Here is a 26,923-nt window from a genome sequence, read left to right as displayed (position 1 = left end):
ACATCATTACTAGTGAATGGCAAATAAAATTTAAACTTAAAAATACATACTTAGCCTAGCAGCGCTCTAAATTTATATGTAAAACCTTCTTTTGTAAACATCAATTAAGCAGCAGTAGTGTAATAAATTCCTGCTTCCTAAGTCAGTGCCAATGGCCAGGCCATTGTAGGGTTTTTTGGTGGCTGAGTAGAGTCTGCATGGATGTCTATCCCGGGACTAAGGACCCAGGAACACCTTTGTGCAGCCTTCGTTGAATACAAGAGTCACGGATTGACTGTAACCACCTGGGTCACAAGGGGACCGCAGTCCTTTTCTTTCTCTGTCACTTTATGGATAAAGAATCACTTCCAAGATCACTTTAATTTTTTATATGAATTCTAAAGAGCGAAGTGTTCTTTTTTTAAGAGATTGCAGGGATGCCTGGGCGGCACCATGAGCTGAGCATTGGGCTCTTGGTTTTGGCTCAGGTCATAATCTCGGGGTTGTGAGATGGAGCCCCGAGTTGGGCACCCCGCGCTCAGCAGGAAATCTCCGTGTCTCGTTTACTCTCCCGCTGCCCTCCCCGCTGTGCAAGCACTTTCTCTCTCTCCCTCTAAAATCAATCTTTTTTAAAAAGAGAGATTGCAAAAGGACATTCTTGCTTGATTTTTTATTTTGTACTCTTGGTTTGAATTTGAATGGACTTCAAAAGGTTGCCTCAAAGGAAACAATTTTACAAAGTGCTTCTAGTTTCTAGTTTGGGAAGCCGCACACTCAGCGGCTGCAGGTCCACGACGAACCACTGGTCATGATGACCTTGAAGGAGGTCATCTCTCTTTCTCTGTCACTGTTCCCCCTCTTCATTCGTACTCTCAATACCGCTCTGCTTAGTCAGCCTCTGTTTCTGCTACAGACCTGACACCTGTCCTGTTGGCTAATACTGTAGAGTGAATGGGCCGCCTCAGGAACATCTGCATTTTCAGGCTCAGATTTAACTGTGGGGTGAAACCCTGTGGCTCCTGTAAAAAGCCCTTTCTGTTATCCCCAAATAGAAATAGGGGAATAGATTCACTGTGGCAAGTGGGAGGTAGGAAGGGGGACATGATCCCCCAGCACATCTGAAATCTCAGCCTCCCGGGACCTTCTGCAGCACACAGGCTGAAACAAGGGGCACCGCCCCCCCCTCAGACCCAGGGCAGCAGGCGCGCTTACTGTAAACACACAGGGCATTTCCTTTCTCCTCACAAGAATAAAATTGGAGAGCCAGACAGAGCTGACAGAAAATGCTCCATCCCTGAAGGAAAATCAAGACACTGAAAGTGAGTGGAATCACCTGAAAGTAAGAATATATAAACATAATCATCCATTTTAATTTTGTTGATTTTTTACTTTCTTTCCAGCAGTAACTGATCGCAATCAGATTGTCACATCAGCAGTGCTTGGCCAGAGCGTACTGGAAAATCCAAGTAGAGGGTTCAGATGGTTGAGTGCTCTCTTTTGGGTTTGGTTTAGGTTGTGATCTCAGGCTTGTGAGATCAAGCCCCACAGCAGGCTCCCCTCTCAGCAGGGAGTCTGCCTCTTCTCTCCTCTGTCTTCCTCCCACTCACGCTCTCTCTCTCTCTCTCTCTGTCTCTCTCAAATAAACAAATCTTTAGAAAAAAGAAAAGAAAACCTCAGGAAACTCAGGCTGACCCCAATTCAGACAGTCCTCAAGGACTGGAATGGGAGCACCTACTGGCTCCAAAGGCCTAGAGTAAGGGCCTTGTGCCCTCAGATGAGATGATTGGGTAGGTTTTTTACCTGTTACCGAGGGGTACCTGGCCTGGAACTGCATGTGTGTTCAAGCGGACAGTTAGGAAAGTTTGGTGTATGTGTACACCTGTGACGCCATCACCACAAAGTGACGAGCATGCCCGTCTGTCACCCGAAGAAGGTTCCTGGGACTGCTTTGTAATCCCTCCCCAGTCAGCCTCTGATCTGCCTCCTGCCACTGTAGTTTGAATTTTCTATAAATGGAGACACACAATATGTAGTTTTCGCGTGGCTGTCGCTCATGTTGTTGCACGGATGCATCTGCGTTTCCTTCTCTGGTGAGCAGTATTCCGTGGTGTGGCCAGGCTACAATTTACCCGCTCTCCCAGTGCTGGTGTCGGGGGGCTTTCAAGTGTGGGGCTTTTGTAAGTACAGCAGCTGTGACTATCCAGGCACATGTGATTTCTCTTGGGGAAAAAATTCCCGGGAGTATTTCCAGGTATTCCAGCCTCTCCAGAGAGACGGGATGCTGTAGTAGGCGTGCATTTAACTTCACGACGAGCTGCCAAATGTTTTTCCAAAGCGGTTACTCGATTTACAAAGCAGGGCAAGAATGTTCCAGGTCCCCACATCTTCCCAGCACTGGAAATGCTCAGGGTTTTCAATTTTAGCCTTTCTTATGGATGTGTGATGGCATCACATGGTGGTTTTATTTAAATTTTCCTAATAATTAAGGATGTTGAGTATTTTTCACATGCTTACTTGCCATATGTGTGTCTTCCTTGTTAAAGTATCTTTTCAAATTTTTGCCCATTTTTTGAAAGTTGAGCTATTTACTCTCTTATATTGAGTTTTAAGAATTGTTTGTACATTGTGGACATGCGTCCTTGTCAGGAGTTTGATCACCCCCACGCCGCAGTTCATTGCTTCTCACAACAGCGGACTTCTAGGAGCCGAAGTCTTAAATTTGGTTATCATCCAGTTTATCAATTTTTTTCTCATACATGTTGTGCTTTGGTGTTATATCTAAAAATTCTTTGTCTTATCCAAGATCAGAAAGGTTTTCCCCTATGTCTCTTTCTGGGTACTTTATAGTTATACGTTCTCCATTTGGTTCTGTGATCTATTTTCAGTTAATTTTTGTATATGGTAAAAAGTATGGATCAAAGTGGGGTTTTTTTGCATAAATATCTAAAATTCCAGTACCATTTGTTGATAGACTTGGCAACTGTTAGAAAATATTTTATATAGTTGATCTGTGAACAATGTGGGGGTTAGGAGCACTGAGCATCCCTGTACAGTCAGAAATCCCTGTGTAAATTTTAACTCCCCTGAAACTTCATTGCTAGTAGCCTACTGTTGATTGGAAGTCTTACTGATAGCAGAAACAAGTAGATTAACACATATTCTGTATTTTATAAATGTTACATACTATATTCTTATAATAAGATAGAGAAAAGAAAATGTTATTAAAATCATAAGGAAAAGCAAATCATTTATAATACAGTATGCTGGACTCTTCTATTTATCAAAAAAAAAATTTGTGTGTAAGTAGACTGCACAATTCCCACCTGTATTGTGTCAGGATTAGCTGTTTATTCATAGGATAGAAAATCAGAAATATACAAACAAACCTATTGTGTACACATATGTAAGTATATCTCATATATTTGCAAATACATTTTGTATGTATGTTTCAAATGTTTTATATATGTATGTATTTGTGTATGTATTTCTAGATTTGTTCTTCTTTTCAAAATTGTTTCATCTCTTCTACCTCTTGGCATTTCCCTATGAATTTTAAAATTAACTTTGTCAATTTCTACCAAAAGTGAAAATGCCTCCTGGGATTTTGATTAAGATTGTGTTGAAAATATAGATCAACTTTGGGAACGCTCACATTTTTAAAATACTGACCTTTCCAGTGCATGAACACAGTCATTCTCCATTTATTTAGGTCTTCGTTAATTTTTTAATCAATATTTTATTGTTTCAGTGTACAAGTCTTACACATCTTTTGTCAGATTGATTACTAACTTTTAATATGTTTTGGTGCTATTGCAAATGCTCTTGCTTATTTAATTTCAGTTTCTTATTACTTGTCCTTGTACAAAGAAGTGCATCCATTTTTATATATTGATCATGCATCCTGCCAACTGGCTAAATTCGTATATTAGTTCTAAGAGCTTTTCTATAGATGGGTTTGGATTTTCTTCATAGATGTTCATTTTGTCAGTGAATAACTTTGCCTCCTTTTTTCCAACCTGGATGTGTTTTATTTCTTTTTCTTCCCTGGCTGGGATTTCTAGTACAATGTTAAAGAATTCAGGGTGATGAGAGTAAACATCGTTGTCGTGCTTCTGCTCTTAGAGAGAAAGCACTGAGTCTTTTGCCACTAATTATGATATTAACAAGATTTGCATAGATACTCTTAGCAGGATGAGGAAACTCCCTTGTTAAGAGTTCATCAAGAATAAGTGTGATTTTGTCCAACACATTTACTGTATCTGTTGACATGATCCTTTTTCATTAGTTAAAGTAGTAAATTGATTTTGGAACATAATCCAACCTTCCTCAGATACACCACGCTTGTTCATGATGCAGTGTAATTTTTATGGAACACTGGATTCGATTTACTAACATTTTGTAAAGACTTCTTGCACCTAAGTTTACAATCAAAGAATATTGGTTTATGTTTTTTTAATATTTTATTTTATTTTATTTCATCATGTCAGTGTACTCTCAAATCCCCATCCCCCATTTCCCCCATCCTCCCACCCTCCTCCCCTCTGGTAACCGTCAGTTCTCAGTAGTTAGGGTCTTGATCTTGATTTCATTCTCTCTCTCTCTCTTTCCCTTTGCTTATTAGTTTCTTAAATTCCACATATAAGTGAGATCATATGGATTTGTCTTTCTCTGACTGATTTTGAGCTCTAATGGCAAATGGAAAGAATTCATTCTTTTTTATAGCTGAGCAGTGTGCGTGTGTGCACACCACATCTTCCTTATCCATTCGTCTCTTTGGGCCGCTTTCATAGTTGAGCTATTGTAAATAATGTGGCAGTAAACATAGGCATGCGTGTATCCCTTTGAATAAGTGTTTTGGGGTAAATACCCAGTAGTGCAACTACTGGATTATAGGATAATTCTATTTTTAACTTTTTGAGGAAACTTTATGCTCTTTTCCACAGTGACTGTACCAATTTGCATTCCCACCAACAGTGTAAGATGGGTCCTTTTTCTCCACATCCTTAACAACATTTGTGGTTTCTTGTGTTTTTTATTTTAGCCATTCTGACCAGTGTGAGGTGGGATCTTTTGATTTGCATTTTCCTTTATGGGTGATGTTGAGCATCTTTTCATGTGTCTGTTGGCTACCCGGATGTGTCTTTGGAGAAATGGCTGTTCATGTCTTCTGCCCATTTTTAAATTGGATTATTTGATTTTGAGGGGTTGAATTGTATTAGTTATTTATATGTTTTGGATACTAATCCTTTATTACATGTGCCATATGCAGGTATCTTCTGTTCAGCAGATTGCCTTTCAGTTTTGTTGACTGTTGCTCTTGCAATGCAGAAACAATTTCTGTAACTGTTTTTGCTTTTACTTCCCTTGCCTCAGGAGACATAGCTAAAAAAGAGTTACTTCAGCTGACATCAGAGAAATAATTGCCTATGCTCTCCTTGAGGATTTTTATGGCTTCTGGTCTCATGTTGAGGTCTTACATCCATCTTGATTTTACTTTTGCATATGGTGAAAGAAAGCGGCTCACTTTCATTCACTTTTCCCAACCCCATTTTTTGAACAGTCTTTTTCCTGTTGTATATTCTTTCCTACCTTGTCAGAGTTTAATTGGCCATATAATTATGGGTTTATTTCTGGGTTTTCTGTTCCATTGATCTGTGTGCCTATTTTTTTTTAAGAGGTGTCAGTTTTAATCCCAGCTCCATGTACCAGTTTTGGGACTTCTAGCAAGTTCACTTAGTCTCTCTGAAGGTCAGTTTTTTTCAAATATAAAATGAGAATATACAATACCTACTTAATAGAGTTCTTGCAAAGGTTTTTAAAGATCTAATTGGTATACTAGTATTTGTTTGTGAATATTTCTATAATTCTTGAAATATTGTCTTATTGTTAACATTATTTTTCATTTCTTTTTTTTAATTTTTTATTTCTTTTCAGCATAACAGTATTCATTGTTTTTGCACCACACCCAGTACTCCATGCAATCCATGCCCTCTCTAATATCCACCACCTGGTTCCCCCAACCTCCCACCCCTCGCCCCTTCAAAACCCTCAGATTGTTTTTCAGTGTCCATAGTCTCTCATGGTTCACCTCCCCTTCCAATTTCCCTCAATTCCCTTCTCCTCTCCATCTCCCCTTGTCCTCCATGCTAATTGTTATGCTCCACAAATAAGTGAAACCATATGATACTTGACTCTCTCTGCTTGACTTATTTCACTCAGCATAATCTCCTCCAGTCCCGTCCATGTTGCTACAAAAGTTGGGTATTCATCCTTTCTGATGGAGGCATAATTCTCCATAATGTATATGGACCACGTCTTCCTTATCCATTCATCCATTGAAGGGCATCTTGGTTCTTTCCACAGTTTGGTGATGTGGCCATTGCTGCTATAAACATTGGGGTACAGATGGCCCTTCTTTTCACTACATCTGTATCTATGGGGTAAATACCCAGTAGTGCAATTTCAGGGTAAGGAAACAAAAGAGAAAATGAAATTTTGGGACTTCATCAAGATCAAAAGCTTCTGCACAGCAAAGGAAACAGTCAAAAAAACAAAGAGGCAACCCATGGAATGGGAGAAGATATTTGCAAATGACAGTACAGACAAAAGGTTGATATCAGGGATCTATAAAGTACTCCTCAAACTCAACACACACAAAACAGACAACTATATTTAAAAAATGGGCAGAAGATATGAACAGACACTTCTCCAATGAAGACATACAAATGGCTATCAGACACATGAAAAAATGTTCATCATCACTAGCCATCAGGGAGATTCAAATTAAAACCACATTGAAATACCACCTTACACCAGTTAGAATGGCCAAAATTAGCAAAACAGGAAACAACATGTGTTGGAGAGGATGTGGAGAAAGGGGAACCCTCTTACACTGTTGGTGGGAATGCAAGTTGGTGCAGCCACTTTGGAAAACAGTGTGGAGATTCCTCAAGAAATTAAAAATAGAGCTTCCCTATGACCCTGCAATTGCACTACTGTGTGCCTATTTTTATGCCAGTACCATACTGTTTTAATTACTAATATCTTGTAGTATAACTTAAATTCTGAAATTGTGATACTTCCAATTTTTTTCTTTTTCAAGATTGCTTTGGCTATTTGAGGTCTTTTGTGGTTCCATACAAATTGTAATATTGTTCTGGTTCTATGAAGAAAGCTGTTGGCATTTTGATAGGTATTGCATTAAATCTAGATTGCTTTGGGTAGTATAGGCATTTTAACAATATTTGTTCTTCAGTCCAAAAGCATGGAGTGTCTTCCATTTCTTTGCATTGTCTTGAATTTCTTTCATCAGTGTTTTCTAAGGGTACAGGTCTTTTATTTCTTTGAATAAGCTTGTTCCTAGATATTTTCTTGTCTTTGGTGTAATTGTAAATGGGGTTATTTTTTTTAAGATTTTATTTATTTATTGGACAGACAGAGATCACAAGTAGGCAGAGAGGCAGGCAGACAGAGAGGAGGAAGCAGGGTCCCTGCTGAGCAGAGAGCCCAGGCCCCTGGGATCATGACCTGAGCTGAAGGCAGAGGCTTTAACCCACTGAGCCACCCAGGTGCCCCATAAATGGAGTTATTTTTTTTAATTTCACTTTCTACTGCTTCATTATTAGTGTATAGGAATGCAACAGATTTCTGTACATTGATTTTGTATCCTGTGACTTTACCGGATTCATTTTTTTTTTTAACTCAACCAGCTTTTTGGTGGAATCTTTAGAGCTTTCTATACATAGCATCATGTCTTGTGCAGATAGTGAGGGTTTCACTTCTTCCTTACCATCTTGGATAGTGTCTACGTCTTTATGCCATCTCATCGCTGTGGCTGGGACTTGCAGTGCTGCGCGGAGTAACAGTGGTGAGAGTGGACGTCCTCGTCTTGCTCCGGGCCTTAGGGGAGAAGCTCTCTGTTTTTCACCATTGAGTGTGATGTTGGTCATGAGTTCTCCATATAAGGCTTTTACTATGTTGTGTTATGTTCCCTCCAGACGTATTTTACAGAGTGCTTTTTATCATGAATGGACATAGTACTTTGTCAGGTGCATTTTCTGCACCTATTGAAATGATCATATGGTTTTTACCCTTTCTGTTAGTGATGTGACATATCATGTTGATTGCTTTGTGAATACTGAACCACAGTTGTGTCCCAGAAATAAATCCTACTTGATGTGTACTATATGATTTTTTAATGTATTATTGGATTTGGTTTGCTAATACTTTGTTGAAGAATTTTGCATCTATGTTCATGAGAGATATTGGCCTGTAATTCTCTTTTTTTGTGGTGTCTTTATCTGGTTTTGGTATCAGGGTGGTACTAGCCTCATAGAATGAATTTGGAAGTTTTCCTTTCTCTTGTATTTTTTGGAACAGTTTGAGAAGAAGGAAGGGTTTGTACTTTTCTTGCAATGTCTTTGGCTTCAGTATCAAGGTGATGCAGGCCCCGTAGAATAAGTTAGGAACCTGCTCCTCATTTCCTGGAAAATCTGATGTAGAATTGGTATTGCATGTTCCTTAGACAGTCAATCGTTAGGGGAAAAAAATACCTCGGTGAAACTATCTGGACTTGGAATTTTCTTTGTGGGATCATGTTTTATTAAAATTCCACTATGTAACAGATACGGAGTTACTCAGTTATCTCAAGGTTTGCATTTGGCTGGTTGGCACAGACACTCTTCTCTCCAGCCATTCAGGTGGTTCTCTCACTGGCCTCTGGTGGTTTCCTCACATACACACGCTGACCGGTCATCTGGTGACTCCTCGAATGAGGTCTCCTCCAGATCCCCGGGGAGGTCTCTCTCTGACTCGGCGCCATGTCTTCAACTCTAGGAGTCTACCTGGCTCTGCCTGGAATTCCACTTCCTGCATCACGTCCCCAAAACTCTCACGAGGCAGTAGCCTGAGGAGAATGCACAGATCACCTCACTTATTTCCACCTGTTAGGGATCACTGCCTTTTATTATGTGGTGTCCAGCACCTTAAATCGGTTTTGTGGTTGTTTCAGAGGGAAGGTTAAATATGGTCCCTGTTACTCCATGTTTTTTTTTATTTTAAGTTATTTCTAATAATCTTTACACCCAATATAGGGCTCAAACTCACAACCTGAGAGCGAGTTCCATGCTCTTCTGCCTGAGCCAGTCCTGCACCCTGAGCCCCTGTTACTGCATTTTGGTTGAAAGTAGAAGTCTGTGCAATCCAGCTCACTTGCTGATTTTCTGCTCCTTCAACATCTAAAACACACTTACATCTTCTCCTGGTATGATGATTCTCCCTTACAACTTACTGCTGTTCCGCTTTCTTAGTCTTCACGACTTAAAACCTCAGTACATCTACTCTTGTACCCTTTTCTTCATTTTCCTTTCTCTGTGCGATCACCTTGGGCAGGGTTTCTTGTACCATCTCTTCTTCTGTAATTCCCAGAGCCATCGCATTAGTGCAGACACTCATTCAGGCTAAAGAGAGGATGATTGCCTGCGGGACTCAACTGCAGCATTGCTTTCATTTCCTGTCCCCACCACCAAATGCGCTCCCTCACTCCCTCTCTCCCTCTCTCTCGCATAAAAAAATGTCTACTGCCAGACTAATCTTTCAGAGTCCCCTTCAAGATCACCTGGTTTCTTGTGCCAGTTGCTCAGGGTACCATCACATTTCTGACAAGGGTGACATTCACTAGTATGGAGAATATAAAAGAGAGTTTTTGGGCAACGTATCAAAATACAACATAGAGACATGGAGACATGGAGACCCGAAAAATCTGTGATAGAACGTTTAGGCAGGGCATGTCGTCATGGTGCAGGGGACACCTGGAGCCATGGGAAATGATGGGGAATGACGGGATCACACTGGGTGTGTACAGAAGGGGGAGGAGTAAAAGACCAAGGCAAGATGCCCAGATACACCAGGAGGAATGTATAAAGGGGCTTAAAAGATTCGGAACAGGCAGGGGGGAGGAGAGAACATATTACTGCAATTCTTTCAGTAAGATACACTTGCTCCAAGTTCACTGATTCATTGTTACTTAATAGTAAACACTTAGAGAGAGATCTGCAAAAATGGCAGAGTAAGGACCTCTGAGGATTCTCTCCTTCATAAAGAAAAAAAAAGAGGGGAAAAAAACGGTAAAATTCAGCAAAATCAACTTTTTCAGAACTGTACAAACTAACCAAAGTTTGGCAATCCAAGGAGGATTTATTCAAGAGAAACAGCTAAATCTTGGTAGGAATCATGAGCTCTGTGCTGATCTAACTTGCCCTAGTTGCATGCTCCATTTTCTAACTCCTCAACAGCCTTGAAAATGGCAGCCTGCGTTTACAGTGCATCCTAGAAGCCAGGGGCCGCTGGGGAGCAGAAAAGAGGAGGAGGTGCGGGAAAGGAACTGCCATATTGGACTTAACTCAGAACTCCCAAGTTTGAAAAATCTATCCACAGGGGCACTTAGTATATGTGCTGCCGAAGCGAGCACTATCCACAGGGGCACTTATAGAAAACAATGGCCTAGAAGCATCTCAGCTACACAGCTGCCTCAGCCATGTTTAACAACTAGGGAAAAAAAAGAAGTAAGTAAAAAATGTTGAAAAGATAAGATAGGACGTGAGATGTCCATAGGGCCTTTGAGCAGCTCGAGCATGCTGCTAGGAATCGAGAAGTCGATGCACATGTGCAGGCCTGTGAACATTCCTGGGGCTGTGCTATTCTCAGGAAAGACCTGAGAAGGCCCTAAATGCTCCCTTCTTGATGACTTGGATGTGTAGATTAATGTTTTACATTAAATTGGGGAAGTTTACAGCTATTTCTTCTTCCCTTGTTCTTGAGGATTTGTACAGGTAGAAAGTAAGGCTAAGACAATGTTGTCAGCTGCCTGGCTGAGTGCTTAAGGAGCGCCCCAATTTGCACACAAGTCCTTCAGCAAAGACTGGGAGATATACCCCGTCCAGATGCTTTTAAAAAACCTCTGTACGATCATTAGCTGGCCACTAAGCTAACAAAGTAGACACTTCAGTGACCTCATAGGACCAATAGTAAAGACTTTACAGATGAGTTCAGAAAAGTCACCAAAGAAACAAACAACAATTACAAGTAACAACATCGACAAATCCTGGAGAGGTGGTAGGATTTGATTACCGGAGCTGCCAGTTTCATTATTTGAAATGTCTAGGATTTTTTGTTGTTGTTGTTGTTTTTAAGATTTCATTTATTTATTTGACAGACAGAGTACACAAGCAGGCAGAAAGGCAGACAGGGGGAGGGGAAAGCAGGGTCCCCGCTGAGCAGAGAGCCTAATGGGGGGCTCGATCCCAGGACCCTGAGACCATGACCTGAGCTGAAGGCAGAGGCTTAACCCACTGAGCCACCCAGCCACCCCAAAATGTCCACTTTTTAAGAAAAATTTGTAAGACATGGAAAGAAACACAAAAGTATGAAAAATACACAGGAAAAACATAGCCAGTAGAAACTGTTCCCCAGGAAACCCAGATGTTGAATTTATTGAATAAAGATTCAAATCGAGGGAAGGAGTCAAGATGGCGGAGAAGTAGCAGGCTGAGACTACCTCAGCTAGCAGGAGATCAGCTAGAGAGCTTATCTAAAGATTGCAAACACCTGCAAATCCATCGGCAGATCGAAGAGAAGAAGAACAGCAATTCTAGAAACAGAAAAACAACCACTTTCTGAAAGGTAGAACTAGCGGAGAAGTGAATCCAAAGCGACGGGAAGATAGACCCCAGGGGGAGGGGCCGGCTCCCGGCAAGCGGCGGAGCAACGGAGCACAAAATCAGGACTTTTAAAAGTCTGTTCCGCTGAGGGACATCGCTCCGGAGGCTAAACCGGGGCGAAGCCCACACGGGGTCGGCGTGACCTCAGGTCCCGCGGGGTCACAGAAGGATCGGGGGTGTCTGAGTATCGCAAAGCTTGTGGATATTGGAACGGGAAAGCCGGCTGCAGAGACAGAGCCGACAGTAAGCTCGCAGCTCGGAGTTGCCTTGAACCGGTCGCAAGCTCGGTGAGCTCGGAGCGCGGCCGGAGGTTAGGCAGACGCGAGTTACCAGGAGCAGTTCGCTGAGGGCGCACAGGGAAGCGGGGCCCTGGGCTCTCGGCTCCTCCGGGCCGGAGACCAGGAGGCCGCCATTTGTATTCCCGTCCTCTGGAACTCTACGGAAAGCGCTCAGGGAACAAAAGCTCCTGAAAGCAAAGCCGAGCAGATCACTCAGCCCGGCCCCTGGTAAGGGCGGTGTAATTCCGCCTGGGGCAAAGACACTTGAGAATCACTACACCAGGCCCCTCCCCCAGAAGATCAACAAGAAATCCAGGCAAGACCAAGTTCACCTACCAAGGAGTGCAGTTTCAATACCAAGGAGAGAGCAGCAGAATTCCAGAGGAGGAGAAAACAAACCACGGAACTCATGGCTTTCTGCCGGTGATTTTTTAGTCTTGCAGTTAATTTATTTTTTTTTCTTTTTCATTTTTTTTCTCCTCTTCTGCTAAAATTTTTTATAATTTTACCCTTTTCTTTTTTAACATTTTTTAACTAGATTATCTAATATATATATATTTTGCTTTTTTATACTTTTCTTTATTCATTTTCTTTTTTTAATTCTTTTTTTTTCTTTTTTTTTCTTTCTTTCTTTTTGAACCTCTTTTTATCCCCAAATCAGAAGAGATCCTAATCTCTTCAATCTTTTTTTTTCTTAATTCTTTTTTAAATTCTTGATTGAATTTTTAATTCAATCTCTTTTTTTTAATTCTTTTTTTCTTTTTTTCTTTCTTTCTTTTTGAACCTCTTTTTATCCCCAAATCAGAAGAGATCCCAATCAGAAGAGATTGGGAGATCCCAATCAGAAGAGATTGGGAGATCCCAATCAAAGGAGATCCCAATCAGAGGAGATCCCTCACCCAATCGTGAGGGGGGAGAAATCCCCCCGCATGATTTGGGATCTCTTCTGATTTGGTTAAAGCATATTTTCCTGGGATTGTTGCCACCCTTTTAGTATTTTACTTGCTCCTTCATATACTCTTAGCTGGACAAAATGACAAGGCGGAAAAATTCACAACAAAAAAAAGAACAAGAGGCAGTACCGAAGGCTAGGGACCTAATCAACACTGACATTGGTAATATGTCAGATCTAGAGTTAAAAATGACAATTCTCAAGGTTATAGCCGGGCTTGAAAAAGGCATGGAAGATATTAGAGAAACCCTCTCCAGAGATATAAAAGCCCTTTCTGGAGAAATAAAAGAACTAAAATCTAACCAAGTTGAAATCAAAAAGGCTATTAATGAAGTTCAATCAAAAATGGAGGCTCTCACTGCTAGGATAAATGAGGCAGAAGAAAGAATTAGCGATATAGAAGACCAAATGACAGAGAATAAAGAAGCTGAGCAAAAGAGGGACAAACAGCTACTGGACCATGAGGGGAGAATTCGAGAGATAAGTGACACCATAAGACGAAAAAACATTAGAATAATTGGGATTCCAGAAGAAGAAGAAAGAGAGAGGGGAGCAGAAGGTATACTGGAGAGAATTATTGGGGAGAATTTCCCCAATATGGCAAAGGGAACGAGCATCAAAATTCAGGAGGTTCAGAGAACGCCCCTCAAAATCAATAAGAATAGGTCCACACCCCGTCACCTAATAGTAAAATTTACAAGCCTTAGTGACAAAGAGAAAATCCTGAAAGCAGCCCGGGAAAAGAAGTCTGTAACATACAATGGTAAAAGTATTAGATTGGCAGCTGACTTATCCACAGAGACCTGGCAGGCCAGAAAGAGCTGGCGTGACATTTTCAGAGCACTAAACGAGAAAAACATGCAGCCAAGAATACTATATCCAGCTAGGCTATCATTGAAAATAGAAGGAGAGATTAAAAGCTTCCAGGACAAACAAAAACTGAAAGAATTTGCAAACACCAAACCAGCTCTACAGGAAATACTGAAAGGGGTCCTCTAAGCAAAGAGAGAGCCTACAAGTGGTAGATCAGAAAGGAACAGAGACAATATACAGTAACAGTCACCTTACAGGCAATACAATGGCACTAAAATCATATCTCTCAATAGTTACCCTGAATGTTAATGGGCTAAATGCCCCAATCAAAAGACACAGGGTATCAGAATGGATAAAAAAACAAAACCCATCTATATGTTGCCTCCAAGAAACTCATTTTAAACCCGAAGACACCTCCAGACTTAAAGTTAGGGTGTGGAAAAGAATTTACCATGCTAATGGACATCAGAAAAAGCAGGAGTGGCAATCCTTATATCAGATCAATTAGATTTTAAGCCAAAGACTATAATAAGAAATGAGGAAGGACACTATATCATACTCAAAGGGTCTGTCCAACAAGAAGATCTAACAATTTTAAATATCTATGCCCCCAATGTGGGCGCAGCAAACTATATAAACCAATTAATAACAAAATCAAAGAAACACATCAACAATAATACAATAATAGTAGGGGACTTTAACACTCCCCTCACTGAAATGGACAGATCATCCAAGCAAAAGATCAACAGGGAAATAAAGGCCTTAAATGATACACTGGATGAGATGGACATCACAGATATATTCAGAACATTTCATCCCAAAGCAACAGAATACACATTCTTCTCTAGTGCACATGGAACATTCTCCAGAATAGATCACATCCTCGGTCCTAAATCAGGACTCAACCAGTATCAAAAGATTGGGATCATTCCCTGCATATTTTCAGACCACAATGCTCTGAAGCTAGAACTCAACCACAAGAGGAAGTTTGGAAAGAACACAAATACATGGAGACTAAACAGCATCCTTCTAAAGAATGAATGGGTCAACCGGGAAATTAAAGAAGAATTGAAAAAAATCATGGAAACAAATGATAATGAAAATACAACGGTTCAAAATCTGTGGGACACAACAAAGGCAGTCCTGAGAGGAAAATATATAGCGGTACAAGCTTTTCTCAAGAAACAAGAAAGGTCTCAGGTACACAACCTAACCCTACACCTAAAGGAGCTGGAGAAAGAACAAGAAAGAAACCCTAAGCCCAGCAGGAGAAGAGAAATCATAAAGATCAGAGCAGAAATCAATGAAATAGAAACCAAAAAAACAATAGAACAAATCAACCAAACTAGGAGCTGGTTCTTTGAAAGAATTAATAAAATTGATAAACCCTTGGCAAGACTTATCAAAAAGAAAAGAGAAAGGACCCAAATAAATAAAATCATGAATGAAAGAGGAGAGATCACAACTAACACCAAAGAAATACAAACTATTATAAGAACATACTATGAGCAACTCTACGCCAACAAATTTGACAATCTGGAAGAAATGGATGCATTCCTAGAAACATATAAACTACCAAAATTGAACCAGGAAGAAATAGAAAGCCTGAACAGACCCATAACCAGTAAGGAGATTGAAACAGTCATTAAAAATCTCCAAACAAACAAAAGCCCAGGGCCAGATGGCTTCCCGGGGGAATTCTACCAAACATTTAAAGAAGAACTAATTCCTATTCTCCTGAAACTGTTCCAAAAAATAGAAATGGAAGGAAAACTCCCAAACTCATTTTATGAGGCCAGCATCACCTTGATCCCAAAACCAGACAAGGATCCCATCAAAAAAGAGAGCTATAGACCAATATCCTTGATGAACACAGATGCAAAAATTCTCACCAAAATACTAGCCAATAGGATTCAACAGTACATTAAAAGGATTATTCACCACGACCAAGTGGGATTTATCCCAGGGCTGCAAGGTTGGTTCAACATCCGCAAATCAGTCAATGTGATACAACACATCAATAAAAGAAAGAACAAGAACCATATGATACTCTCAATAGATGCTGAAAAAGCATTTGACAAAGTACAGCATCCCTTCCTGATCAAAACCCTTCAAAGTGTAGGGATAGAGGGCACATACCTCAATATCATCAAAGCCATCTATGAAAAACCCACCGCAAATATCATTCTCAATGGAGAAAAACTGAAAGCTTTTCCACTAAGGTCAGGAACACGGCAGGGATGTCCATTATCACCACTGCTATTCAACATAGTACTAGAAGCCCTAGCCTCAGCAATCAGACAACAAAAGGAAATTAAAGGCATCCAAATCGGCAAAGAAGAAGTCAAATTATCACTCTTCGCAGATGATATGATACTCTATGTGGAAAACCCAAAAGACTCCACTCCAAAACTGCTAGAACTTATACAGGAATTCAGTAAAGTGTCAGGATATAAGATCAATGCACAGAAATCAGTTGCATTTCTCTACACCAACAACAAGACAGAAGAAAGAGAAATTAAGGAGTCAATCCCATTTACAATTGCACCCCAAACCATAAGATACCTAGGAATAAACCTAACCAAAGAGGCTAAGAATCTATACTCAGAAAACTATAAAGTACTCATGAAAGAAATTGAGGAAGACACAAAGAAATGGAAAAATGTTCCATGCTCCTGGATTGGAAGAATAAATATTGTGAAAATGTCTATGCTACCTAAAGCAATCTACACATTTAATGCAATTCCTATCAAAGTACCATCCATCTTTTTCAAAGAAATGGAACAAATAATTTTAAAATTTATATGGAACCAGAAAAGACCTCGAATAGCCAAAGGGATATTGAAAAACAAAGCCAAAGTTGGTGGCATCACAATTCCGGACTTCAAGCTTTATTACAAAGCTGTCGTCATCAAGACAGCATGGTACTGGCACAAAAACAGACACATAGACCAATGGAACAGAATAGAGAGCCCAGAAATAGACCCTCAACTCTATGGTCAACTAATCTTCGACAAAGCAGGAAAGAATGTCCAATGGAAAAAAGACAGCCTCTTCAATAAATGGTGTTGGGGAAATTGGACAGCCACGTGCAGAAAAATGAAATTGGACCATTTCCTTACACCACACACAAAAATAGATTCAAAATGGATTAAGGACCTCAATGTGAGAAAGGAATCCATCAAAATCCTTGAGGAGAACACAGGCAGCAACCTCTTCGACCTCAGCCGCAGCAACATCTTCCTAGGAACATCGCCAAAGGCAAGGGAAGCAAGGGCAAAAATGAACTTTTGGGATTTCATCAAAATCAAAAGCTTTTGCACAGCAAAGGAAACAGTTAACAAAACCAAAAGACAACTGACAGAATGGGAGAAGATATTTACAAACGACATATCAGATAAAGGACTAGTGTCCAAAATCTATAAAGAACTTAACAAACTCAACACCCAAAGAACAAATAATCCAATCAAGAAATGGGCAGAGGACATGAACAGACGTTTCTGCAAAGAAGACATCCAGATGGCCAACAGACACATGAAAAAGTGCTCCATATCACTCGGTATCAGGGAAATACAAATCAAAACCACAATGAGATATCACCTCACACCAGTCAGAATGGCTAAAATCAACAAGTCAGGAAATGACAGATGCTGGCGAGGATGCGGAGAAAGGGGAACCCTCCTACACTGTTGGTGGGAATGCAAGCTGGTGCAACCGCTCTGGAAAACAGCATGGAGGTTCCTCAAAATGTTGAAAATAGAACTGCCCTATGACCCAGAAATTGCACTACTGGGAATTTACCCTAAAGATACAAACGTAGTGATCCAAAGGGGCACGTGCACCCGAATGTTTATAGCAGCAATGTCCACAATAGCCAAACTATGGAAAGAACCTAGATGTCCATCAACAGATGAATGGATCAAGAAGATGTGGTATATATACACAATGGAATACTATGCAGCCATCAAAAGAAACGAAATCTTGCCATTTGCGACAACATGGATGGAACTAGAGCGTATCATGCTTAGCGAAATAAGTCAAGCGGAGAAAGACAACTATCATATGATCTCCCTGATATGAGGAAGTGGTGATGCAACATGGGGGCTTAAGTGGGTAGGAGAAGAATCCATGAAACAAGATGGGATAGGGAGGGAGACAAACCATAAGTGACTCTTAATCTCACGAAACAAACTGTGGGTTGCTGGGGGGAGGGGTATTGGGAGAAGGGGGATAGGGTTATGGACATTGGGGAGGGTATGTGCTTTTGGGTAAATTGGAAGGGGAGATGAACCATGAGAGACTATGGACTCTGAAAAACAATCTGAGGGGTTTGAAGTGGCGGGGGGGTGGGAGGTTGGGGTACCAGGTGGTGGGTATTATAGAGGGCACAGCTTGCATGGAGCACTGGGTGTGGTGAAAAAATAATGAATACTGTTTTTCTGAAAATAAATAAATTGGAAAAAAAAAAAGATACAGGGAAACTAGATCACTCATCTTCAATATGGGAATATAAAACGGTATGACCACCCTGAAAAACAGTTTGGCAGTGTCTTAAAAACTAAGCATATATGCCATACAACACGGTGTTGTACTCTAGTGTTTGTCTCAGAGGAATGAAAAATATTCACACAAAAATTGTACACAAAAACTCATAGCAGTTTTAATAGCCCCCAAATGGAAACAACCCATATGTTCTTCAGTGGGTAAATGGTTAAACAAACTCTGCTGTACCCATCCTGTGGAATACCACTCTGCAATGAAAGGAATGAACATGCCACAACTTAGATGAACTCCCAGGGAATTAATGTTACATGAAAAACAGTCTATGTTAAAATGTTCAATATTGTATAACTCTATTTATGTAACATTCTTGAAATGACAATATTCTAGAAATTGAGAACAGGTTAATAGTTCCAAGGGATCAGGGAAGAAGGAGCTGGATGTGGATATAAGAATGTAACCTGAGGAGCTTTTGGTGATGGAACTGTTCTGCACCTTGACTATATCAATGTCAATATCCAGTTGCGATGTTTTGCAAGATATAACTGTCAGGGGAAACTGGGTAAAGGATGCATTGGATCTCTTTGTATTATTCCTTACATGTGAACGTTCACTGATCTCAAAAAGTCTGAATAAAAATGTTGAAGCGGCAAAAAAAAAAAAAAAAAAATTCAAATCATCCATTTTGAATATGTTTGAAGACCTAAAGGAAGCCATGGCTAAAGAACTAAAGAAAATTATAAGGATGTGGGATGCCTGGGTGGCTCAGTCATTAAGCATCTGTCTTTGACTCAGGTTATGATCCCAGGGTCCTTCGATCAAGCCCTGCATCTTGGGCTCTCTGCTCAGCAGGGAGTCTGCTTCTCCCTCTCCAGCTTCCCCTGCTTGTGTTCCCTCTTTCGCTGTGTCTGTCATAAATAAACAAAACCTTTTTTAAAAATTATAAGAATGATGTCTCACCAAATAGAAAGTATCAATAATGAATTTGAAATGGTAAAAATGGAACCAAGTAGAAATTCTGAAGTTGAAAAGTGAAATAATTGAAATGAATAATTCACTAGTGGGGCTCGAAAACAGTTTTGAATAGGCAGAAGACCAAATCACTGACCTTGAAGACGGGCCAATTAGTATGATCCAGTCTGAGGAAAGGAAAGAAAGAACAATGAAGGAAAGGGAACAGAGCCTCAGAGACCTGCAGGGCACCATAAACAGTGCTAAGATACACATTGTGGGAGCCCTAAGCAAGGGAAAGGATGAAAGGGGACAAAAGAAATAATTGAGGATCTCAACTCAATAACCTAACTTTCCACCTTAGTAAACTAGAAAAAGAAGAGCAAACTAACCCAGAATTAGCAGAAGGAAGGAAGTGACAAAGAACGGAGTGTGGGAATTAAAGAAACAGAATGTAGAAAAAAGAAGAGAAAACCAAGAAAAAAAAAAGTTGGTCCTTTAAAAAGATTAACAAAATTGGTAAGCTTTAGCTAAACCAAGAAAAAAATTAGAAAAGATTCAAATTACTAAAATCAGAAATGAGAGAGGGCACATAACTAACTGACCTCTCAGAAACTAGAAGTGTAAGGTAATATTATGAGCAATCACGTGCCAAAAAAATTAGAAAATCTCAAAGAATAGAAAATTTCCTAGGAGACACAAAATATTAAAGCTGACTCAGGAGGGTATGGAAATCTGAGTGGATTTATAGCAAGTAGAGATTGAGACAGGAATCAGAAAACTTCCCTTTAATAGAAGTTCAAGACCAGATGGCTCTGTTGGTGAATTCTACCAAACATATTTAATACCAACTCTTCACAAACTCTTCAAAAAAATAAGAGGGGAAAGAGTACTTTTCAACTCATTCTGAGGCCATTATTAATCTAACACCAAAGCCAGGCAAAAAAATCTAATGAAAGAAAACTATAGACCAATATTCTATATTAATACAGATGGGAAAATCCTCAATAAATTACAGCAAATCCAATCCAGCAGCATGTAGAAAGGATATTCCTGTTTTTCCCACACCATAACCAAGTGGGATTTATCCCAGGAATGTACGGTAGGTTCTGTATTCTAAAAAATCGGTGTAATACAACATGCTAATGAAGGAGGGACCATATGGTCCCCTTGACAGTCACAGCAAAATTTGCCGAAACCCAACACCTGATAAAAACACTTAACAAACTAGAAATAGAAGGGAATTTCCTCAACCCAAAGAAGGGCATAAGCCATGAAAAGTAATGAAATAGGATACAGGCGACATGGAGGAGGCTGGCAGACAGCATGCTCCATGCAGGAGGCCCGCGGCAGGCTGTCCGTGTGACTGCAGTTACGTGCCATAGCCGGGGCAGCGGATCCAGACACGAAGAACTAGCTACCCCTTGCCGGGGGCTTGGGGTGAGGGAGAATGGAGATAAGGCAAATATGGTTTGGTTTTGGCCTGACTAAAATGCTCTAAAATTAGATGGTGGTGGTAGTTGTACGAGCTTGTGAACATGGGAAAACCAGAGAATGGAACACTTTAAAATGGTGACATTTATGGTGTGTGAATTCCATCTCACAGGAAGTGTCTGGTTCTGAGATGCTGTCTCTTCTTGTCACGCGCGCACACACACACACTAAGAAGATAACTTCTGAGTAAGAACCTTACAAATACTGCACTGAATTATGATCCATACCTTAGGGCTGGTGATGTAAACTTTGGGCAAAAATCTTCTGTTTTGAAGTTTACATGGCAATGGAGAAAATTAGGAAGTTTAACATAAAGTTAAATGTTAATGACAACACTTTTTAAAGAAAATATCAGAAGCCATTTTTATTCCCATATTTTTAATTAAAAAATTCTCTCTTTCAAAGTTTACCTCATGTCAATCACTTGACTCACAACAACGTTGGGTTTGGAGTCTTTTTCTTCATCCATGTTGTACAGGAAGAGCTTGAAGTCACAGACAACAGCCAGGGCTCTCTGCCATCCCTTCCTTGCCCCTGCCTTCTTTGGGATCTTTAGTTTGGATTTAAACACATCAACAAATAAAAACGGTATGAGCTGAAGCATCACATGCTATCCAATTATTACACACACAATTAAAATTATAAACATGTTATAAATCTGTCACTTTTCTTGTTAAAGATGTGGGACAGAGCTGTATATTGAAATTTCAAAACAACAGGGAATTCCTTTGAAGACTGAGCATCTCTTCTAAAATAAGACTGGCACCATTTCAGTTCACACTAGCGATATATTCAAATAATTTCTTTGTCTCTGTTAACATTAAATTCAAATTTGGTAACACCATGCCTCAAATTCAACTTGACTTTAAATATTTATCAAAAAAGTTATTTTACTTTTAGTCTTAACTTTTGTCATGGCAGACTGGAATTCAAAGTTCCATCACTAGTTTCCAACATTTATTCATCACAGGATGAGGTTTGAACAGAAAACTTTGAGACATTTAAGAATACCCTACTGACGGAGCACCTGGGTGGCTCAGTGGGTTAAAGCCTCTGCCTTCAGCTCAGGTCATAGTCTCAGGGTCCTGGGATCGAGCCCTGCACTGGGTGCTCTGCTCAGCAGGGAGCCTGCTTCCCCCCTCTCTCTGCCTGCCTCTCTGCCTACTTGTGATCTCTGTCTGTCAAATAAATAAATAAAATCTTTAAAAAAAATAAATATCCTACTGGGGACAACTGAATTTTGTTCTCAAACTGTCTCCTCAGGATAGAACAAATATGTTCATTCGCACATAATTTGCACTGCATAATCCGTTATAGATATTACATGTATGTAATTTTTTTTCCGAATGTGCTCACAGAGTGCGAGGTGATTGATAAACTTAACAAGAGTTCATCTAAACCCCAAATATCGACACTTACCCAGACACGGCCTTCATAGGCTGTTCCCATGCCTGCCTGTGCGTCTAGACAGAGGGCACCTTTCTTCTGCTGAGAAGGCACTGGACAAGGTCTGGGAGCCTTTTCTACACAGGTTGTGTGACATGAGAACCCACATGCTTTTTGGAGGGAATAAAGAGACGTGACAGCAGGAGACACAATGGTTTCCCTCCCTCACCCTCCACTGCAGTTCGGTCCGCTCTTGGAGCATCAGCACACTGAAAGCTGCACTTCCCAGCCTCCCTTGCAGCGGAGCTGGCCTGCTGGAAGTTGCACCAGCAAGAGGACAAGAGGACTTCCTATGAGACTGAGATGAGCAGCCTGGCTGGGAGCGGTGCCAGCTGCCGACCACCCGCTGGACTGCATGGACCCTGCCTGGACAGGGGTGAGGTGCCAGCTGCAGGGCGGAGGCTTTATTCTGTGGGGGATGTCCTGATGCTGCAGACAGGGCAGGGCCTTTCCTGATCCTGGCAGAAGTAGCGGGCACGGGGAGTGCAGCAGTGGTGGCGGCTTCCTGATCCTGTCCTCTTTTTCTGACCCTGATAGCCGCTGAAGCACTCTGCTCAGAGCCTGCCCCCTCACCCCGCCCTGGGAGGATATTATAAGCCCCGAATTCCCCATTTTAGATCCCGTTTTGTCTCATGCACCAGGTTGCATTTATGGTGAAAGGGGTGTGACGGTGGCAGTGCTGAGGGCAGGAAAGTTGTCCCGCTCAGCACCGTGTCCTGGAGTGAGCACTGGACAGCGCTGGCAAGGGAACCCACCACAGCACAGGGTCTGTTGCCTAGAAGTTTCCCTCATTCCTCGTCCTAGAGCACAGTGACCCACTGTCCGATATTTCCAAAAGCACTTTGCTCCCTGACAGTAGTATTTACAGTAGACTCAGTGAGTTGGATAAAGCAGCTACAGCTCACGGATAGCGTCCGTTTCCTGCCGCATGAACTCCTGAATCTGGTCATCGTGCTCTAGCAGTATTACAGGGAACAAAATATTCCTAAATGCATGTTCTTAAAAGATGTGGCCCTGCCTGCAGGCTGCACCGCAGGGCTTCCGGGGCCACGCACAGGCCGCAAAGGCTGCCGTCTCACAGTGCCACAGTCCCCCTAACATTCCCAATGACCAAGGCTCCAATCTTTCCAAAATGCAACAGATTCCGAGAGATTTTTAGCAAAGGAATCCCTTTCCTGCCATGCTTCTGCAATTCAGAGACAACAGAATGTTTGCTTAATGACATATTGCAACGGACTGAATGTGTCCCCCCAAAATCCATATGTTGACATTGTACCCCCCCAATGCAGTGATGTTTGGAGGTGGGGCCTGTCCGTGGGAGATGCTGAGGAGCAGCGGGCAGAGCCCTCATGCTTGGGATGAACGCTCTCATGAGGGAGGCCCCTTCACCCTGTGGGGGCACAGGCAGAAGTCCGTGCTCTGCCCCCCTGAAGACCGCTCTCACCAGAACCAGACTTCTGGCCTATGAGCAACACATCTGTGTTTCTACACCCCCCCCCACCGCCCCGGGTGTGTGCTTCGCTGCGGGAGCCCCTGCAGACGAGGGCACGTAAGGATAGAGACGCCAGCCTTGGCCCCCCACATCACTCTTCCCCGGGTCTTACCGTCGCAGGCACAGCCTTGTCTTATCAAACCCACCATCAGAGATGTGCACTGGTGACACTTGGTGGGGGCTGTGAAGGACGTGAGGAAAAACCGGTGGCTTTTACTCTACAAGGCAGACCAACCAAGCACGGGAGGTGAAATCACACTGAAGCAGTGGTTCTGGTCACAGATACCATTTTACGCACAAAGAAAAGCAGCTCCCCGACTTTCTCACCAGAACGGAAGATCTTGTCCCCTCATTCCTTCCTAACTACGAAATGTTGAGCAAGGGATCCCAAAAAATTACCAAGGAAAGAAAGAGGAGGAGGAAGAGAATCATCTATTGGTGATCACATACTCATTAATACTGTTTGGAACCAAATAAATCGGGCCTGGCTTTTATTTGTTCCAGTATATTCTGAACCTTGCAACGATGCTGTCTCAACTGACAGATGCTGCCGTGGGGGGTGAGACGGCCTCTGCATACATACTTGAATGAGGAGAAAGCCAGAAGGAACACAGTTTTTATACCTTCTGTGGAAGGAAAGAATAATTTTAAAATTTTCTCTCTAGCAAATCATGTGTTTCATTATCTACCAATAAAAAAATTCATGAATTGGAGGGTGCAGCAAAGCAGGCTGTGTGGCTGTGGGACAGAGGCATCCTGAAACTCCGAACCAAAGCCCCACCGAGGAGAGCTGCATGTGCCATCACCATGAGCAGCAGATCAGTAACCCGCCGAGGGTCGGCCAGTCCCTGATCAGTCCCCTTTGTCCTCAAAATTACTGTTACTGTAAACGGGCAACACGGGAATCCTAACAAACTCTGGCTTCTCCAAACACCCATCGGCAAGTCTGCCGTCCTTCGTGTATCTCCTTCTTCATCGTACCGTGGACAGAAGGACAGTCTGCAGGCCCTGCCCTGGACCCCGTGTGGGGTGGGGCTCCCTGTACCCCCTATTCAGGTCTTCGGTTTGCCCCCCTTCTGCACAGATGCACAGCACCCTCACCTCCTGGGGGACCTGGTGTCTCCAGTCCCTGAGTGCTTCTAGGCTTCTAAAGGACCTGCTGCCTGGTCACTGGTCAGTAGGCGTCCCCGTCACTCAGCATGAAGATCCCTCAGCTCTGCCCACCTCACCCACGCTCTCACCTCCCGCCTGAAGCTGACATCTGCACCTGCTCTTTTTCTCCCTTTCTTGGCTTTTGTTAGAGAGCAGAGATGTATGCATTTTCTAATACACTGCGATGAACCGCAACAAAGGAAGGAACACCAGAAAGAAGAAAATAAAATACTTTTGATATTCAGATCGATACTACCTTACATTCACTTTGACAGAACACTCATCGTGTTTGTTTGTTTGTTTGTTTTGGTATAAAACAACTTATTTTATTTCTAGATATTGCATAGCTGTCACAGCAAGTATAATTTCTAATTTTTTAATTTTACAAACTAATAGATTTATATATTTTAAATTTGTATCCAGATTATTATACAATATCCACTTATTTTAGCAACATGGATGGGACTGGAAGAGATTATGCTGAGTGAAATAAGTCAAGCAGAGAGAGTCAATTATCATATGGTTTCACTTATTTGTGGAGCATAACAAATAGCATGGAGGACATAGGGAGATGGAGAGGAGAAGGGAGTTGAGGGAAATTGGAAGGGGAGGTGAACCATGAGAGACTATGGACTCTGAAAAACAATCTGAGGGGTTTGAAGTGGCGGGGGGGTGGGAGGTTGGGGTACCAGGTGGTGGGTATTATAGAGGACACGGCTTGCATGGAGCACTCATCGTGTTTTATTCTTAGTTTTTCTAAATGTATATTTTTGTTGATCTTGGCATGGAAATATCTTCTATTTCTTTCCTAGATATTCATTATATTACAGAGATAACCTGTGTTATTTTATATATTTACCTTATTTTCAAATTACCTTATTAATTTTAGTAGGTTATTTTTCTAAACCAGAATCTCTTGGGTGTTGTGGGCAAACAGTCATACTGACCTTGTGAAAGACCGTTATGTTCCAGTGTTTATTCCAGCCATTTTATTTTCATTTTTATTGCATTTCCTAGAAAATGACTGAATACTAACGGTGATATGGGGTAATTCTGTCCTGTTCCTGGTTTTAATTGAAAAGATTTAGTGTTTCATCATTTATGATAGTATTTGCTATCAGGTTTGGGAAAACAGGTTTATTGTGTTTATGAATTTCCTTTTTATTGCTATTTGTTACAGCTTCTGGTTACTTATTGCTAATAAAAAGGAATGCTTTGAATATTTTGGTCATTTTTAATTATTTGTTAAATAGGCAGTACATTGATTAAAAAAATGAAGGCTTTCCTCCAAAATTATAAGACTTTCTAATATATTTCTAATATGTGGTTTCAGTTTTACATTTGAATTATGGCTGAATTTGGAATTTATCTGGAAGTTATGAGATACAAGATCCCTTGAGTGGATTTCATGGCAAAACTCAGTTAATTAGTTTACTATCATCCAAGATTTCTAAATGAGACTTGACAGGCACACAAAGCCCATTTAATAGAAAAGACATTCCCCTGAAATAGTCAAAATGTTTCACCCCTGTGCTGTAATCAAACCTTAAGAAGATTCTTATAATGGAAATTTCTGTTGTGTTAATTTTTAAATCTCATTGGAGGTTTGATGAATGTAACTGCAAAAAAAAAAAAATTTGGTAAATACCAAGGCAGTAGCAGCAAAACCAGTTTATTCTCATTTTGAAAGGAACCCGCTAAGCTTATAATTAAATCAAGTACCTTAGTTGGAAGGCGGATGCTACTGTGATATTCCTTTCTCTTTATTGTTGGAGTGTGGACCGGAAGATGAGCAGAATCTACAACCTGAATCAAGGGAATGAACATAGACAAGGGCACGTTACACAGATCTCCAAAACTGTGAGGATGGAGTAATTCCCCCAGTGAGGCAAAAGGATTATACTGGTTAATAGACAAAAACATAGTAAAATTAAAATTCTTACAGTGGGGAAAAGATATTTTAAGTGATTTAGTATATGCTTCCCTTCCCACAAACAAAGTGTGTGTTTATCTTATACAATGTGTTGCAGGTTGGCATATTATTATTTTAAATAATATGTCGTAGCGTGTGGACCACGTTAAAAGAACACCCATCATAAGTGTATTTGGAAGGGACTTTTAATAAGTAGATATATGATCAGAGTCCTCA

At 41.1% G+C, this 26,923-nt stretch overlaps 1 protein-coding gene across 1 annotated transcript in view; it reads right to left on the bottom strand.

Moving 5' to 3' along the window:
- The window catches only part of LOC122905387 (serine/threonine-protein kinase MRCK alpha-like), a 50,150-nt gene that overhangs the window by 12,874 nt on the left and 10,353 nt on the right, over positions 1–26,923 (bottom strand). Inside the window, exons 2-6 of the mRNA XM_044247004.1 lie at positions 26,497–26,580; positions 23,735–23,840; positions 22,104–22,240; positions 21,095–21,234; positions 1,192–1,273 (exon numbers count right to left, since the gene is read on the bottom strand). Coding sequence (XP_044102939.1) covers positions 1,192–1,273; positions 21,095–21,234; positions 22,104–22,240; positions 23,735–23,840; positions 26,497–26,580 — 549 coding nt within the window. The remainder of the gene's footprint in view (positions 1–1,191; positions 1,274–21,094; positions 21,235–22,103; positions 22,241–23,734; positions 23,841–26,496; positions 26,581–26,923) is intronic.

The sequence above is a fragment of the Neovison vison genome, chromosome 4 (genome assembly GCF_020171115.1).
Source record: "Neovison vison isolate M4711 chromosome 4, ASM_NN_V1, whole genome shotgun sequence".
Classification (NCBI taxonomy): Eukaryota; Metazoa; Chordata; class Mammalia; order Carnivora; family Mustelidae; genus Neogale; species Neogale vison.
The sequence above is the reverse complement of the archived record's forward strand: the minus strand, read 5'-3'. Positions and strand labels throughout refer to the sequence as shown.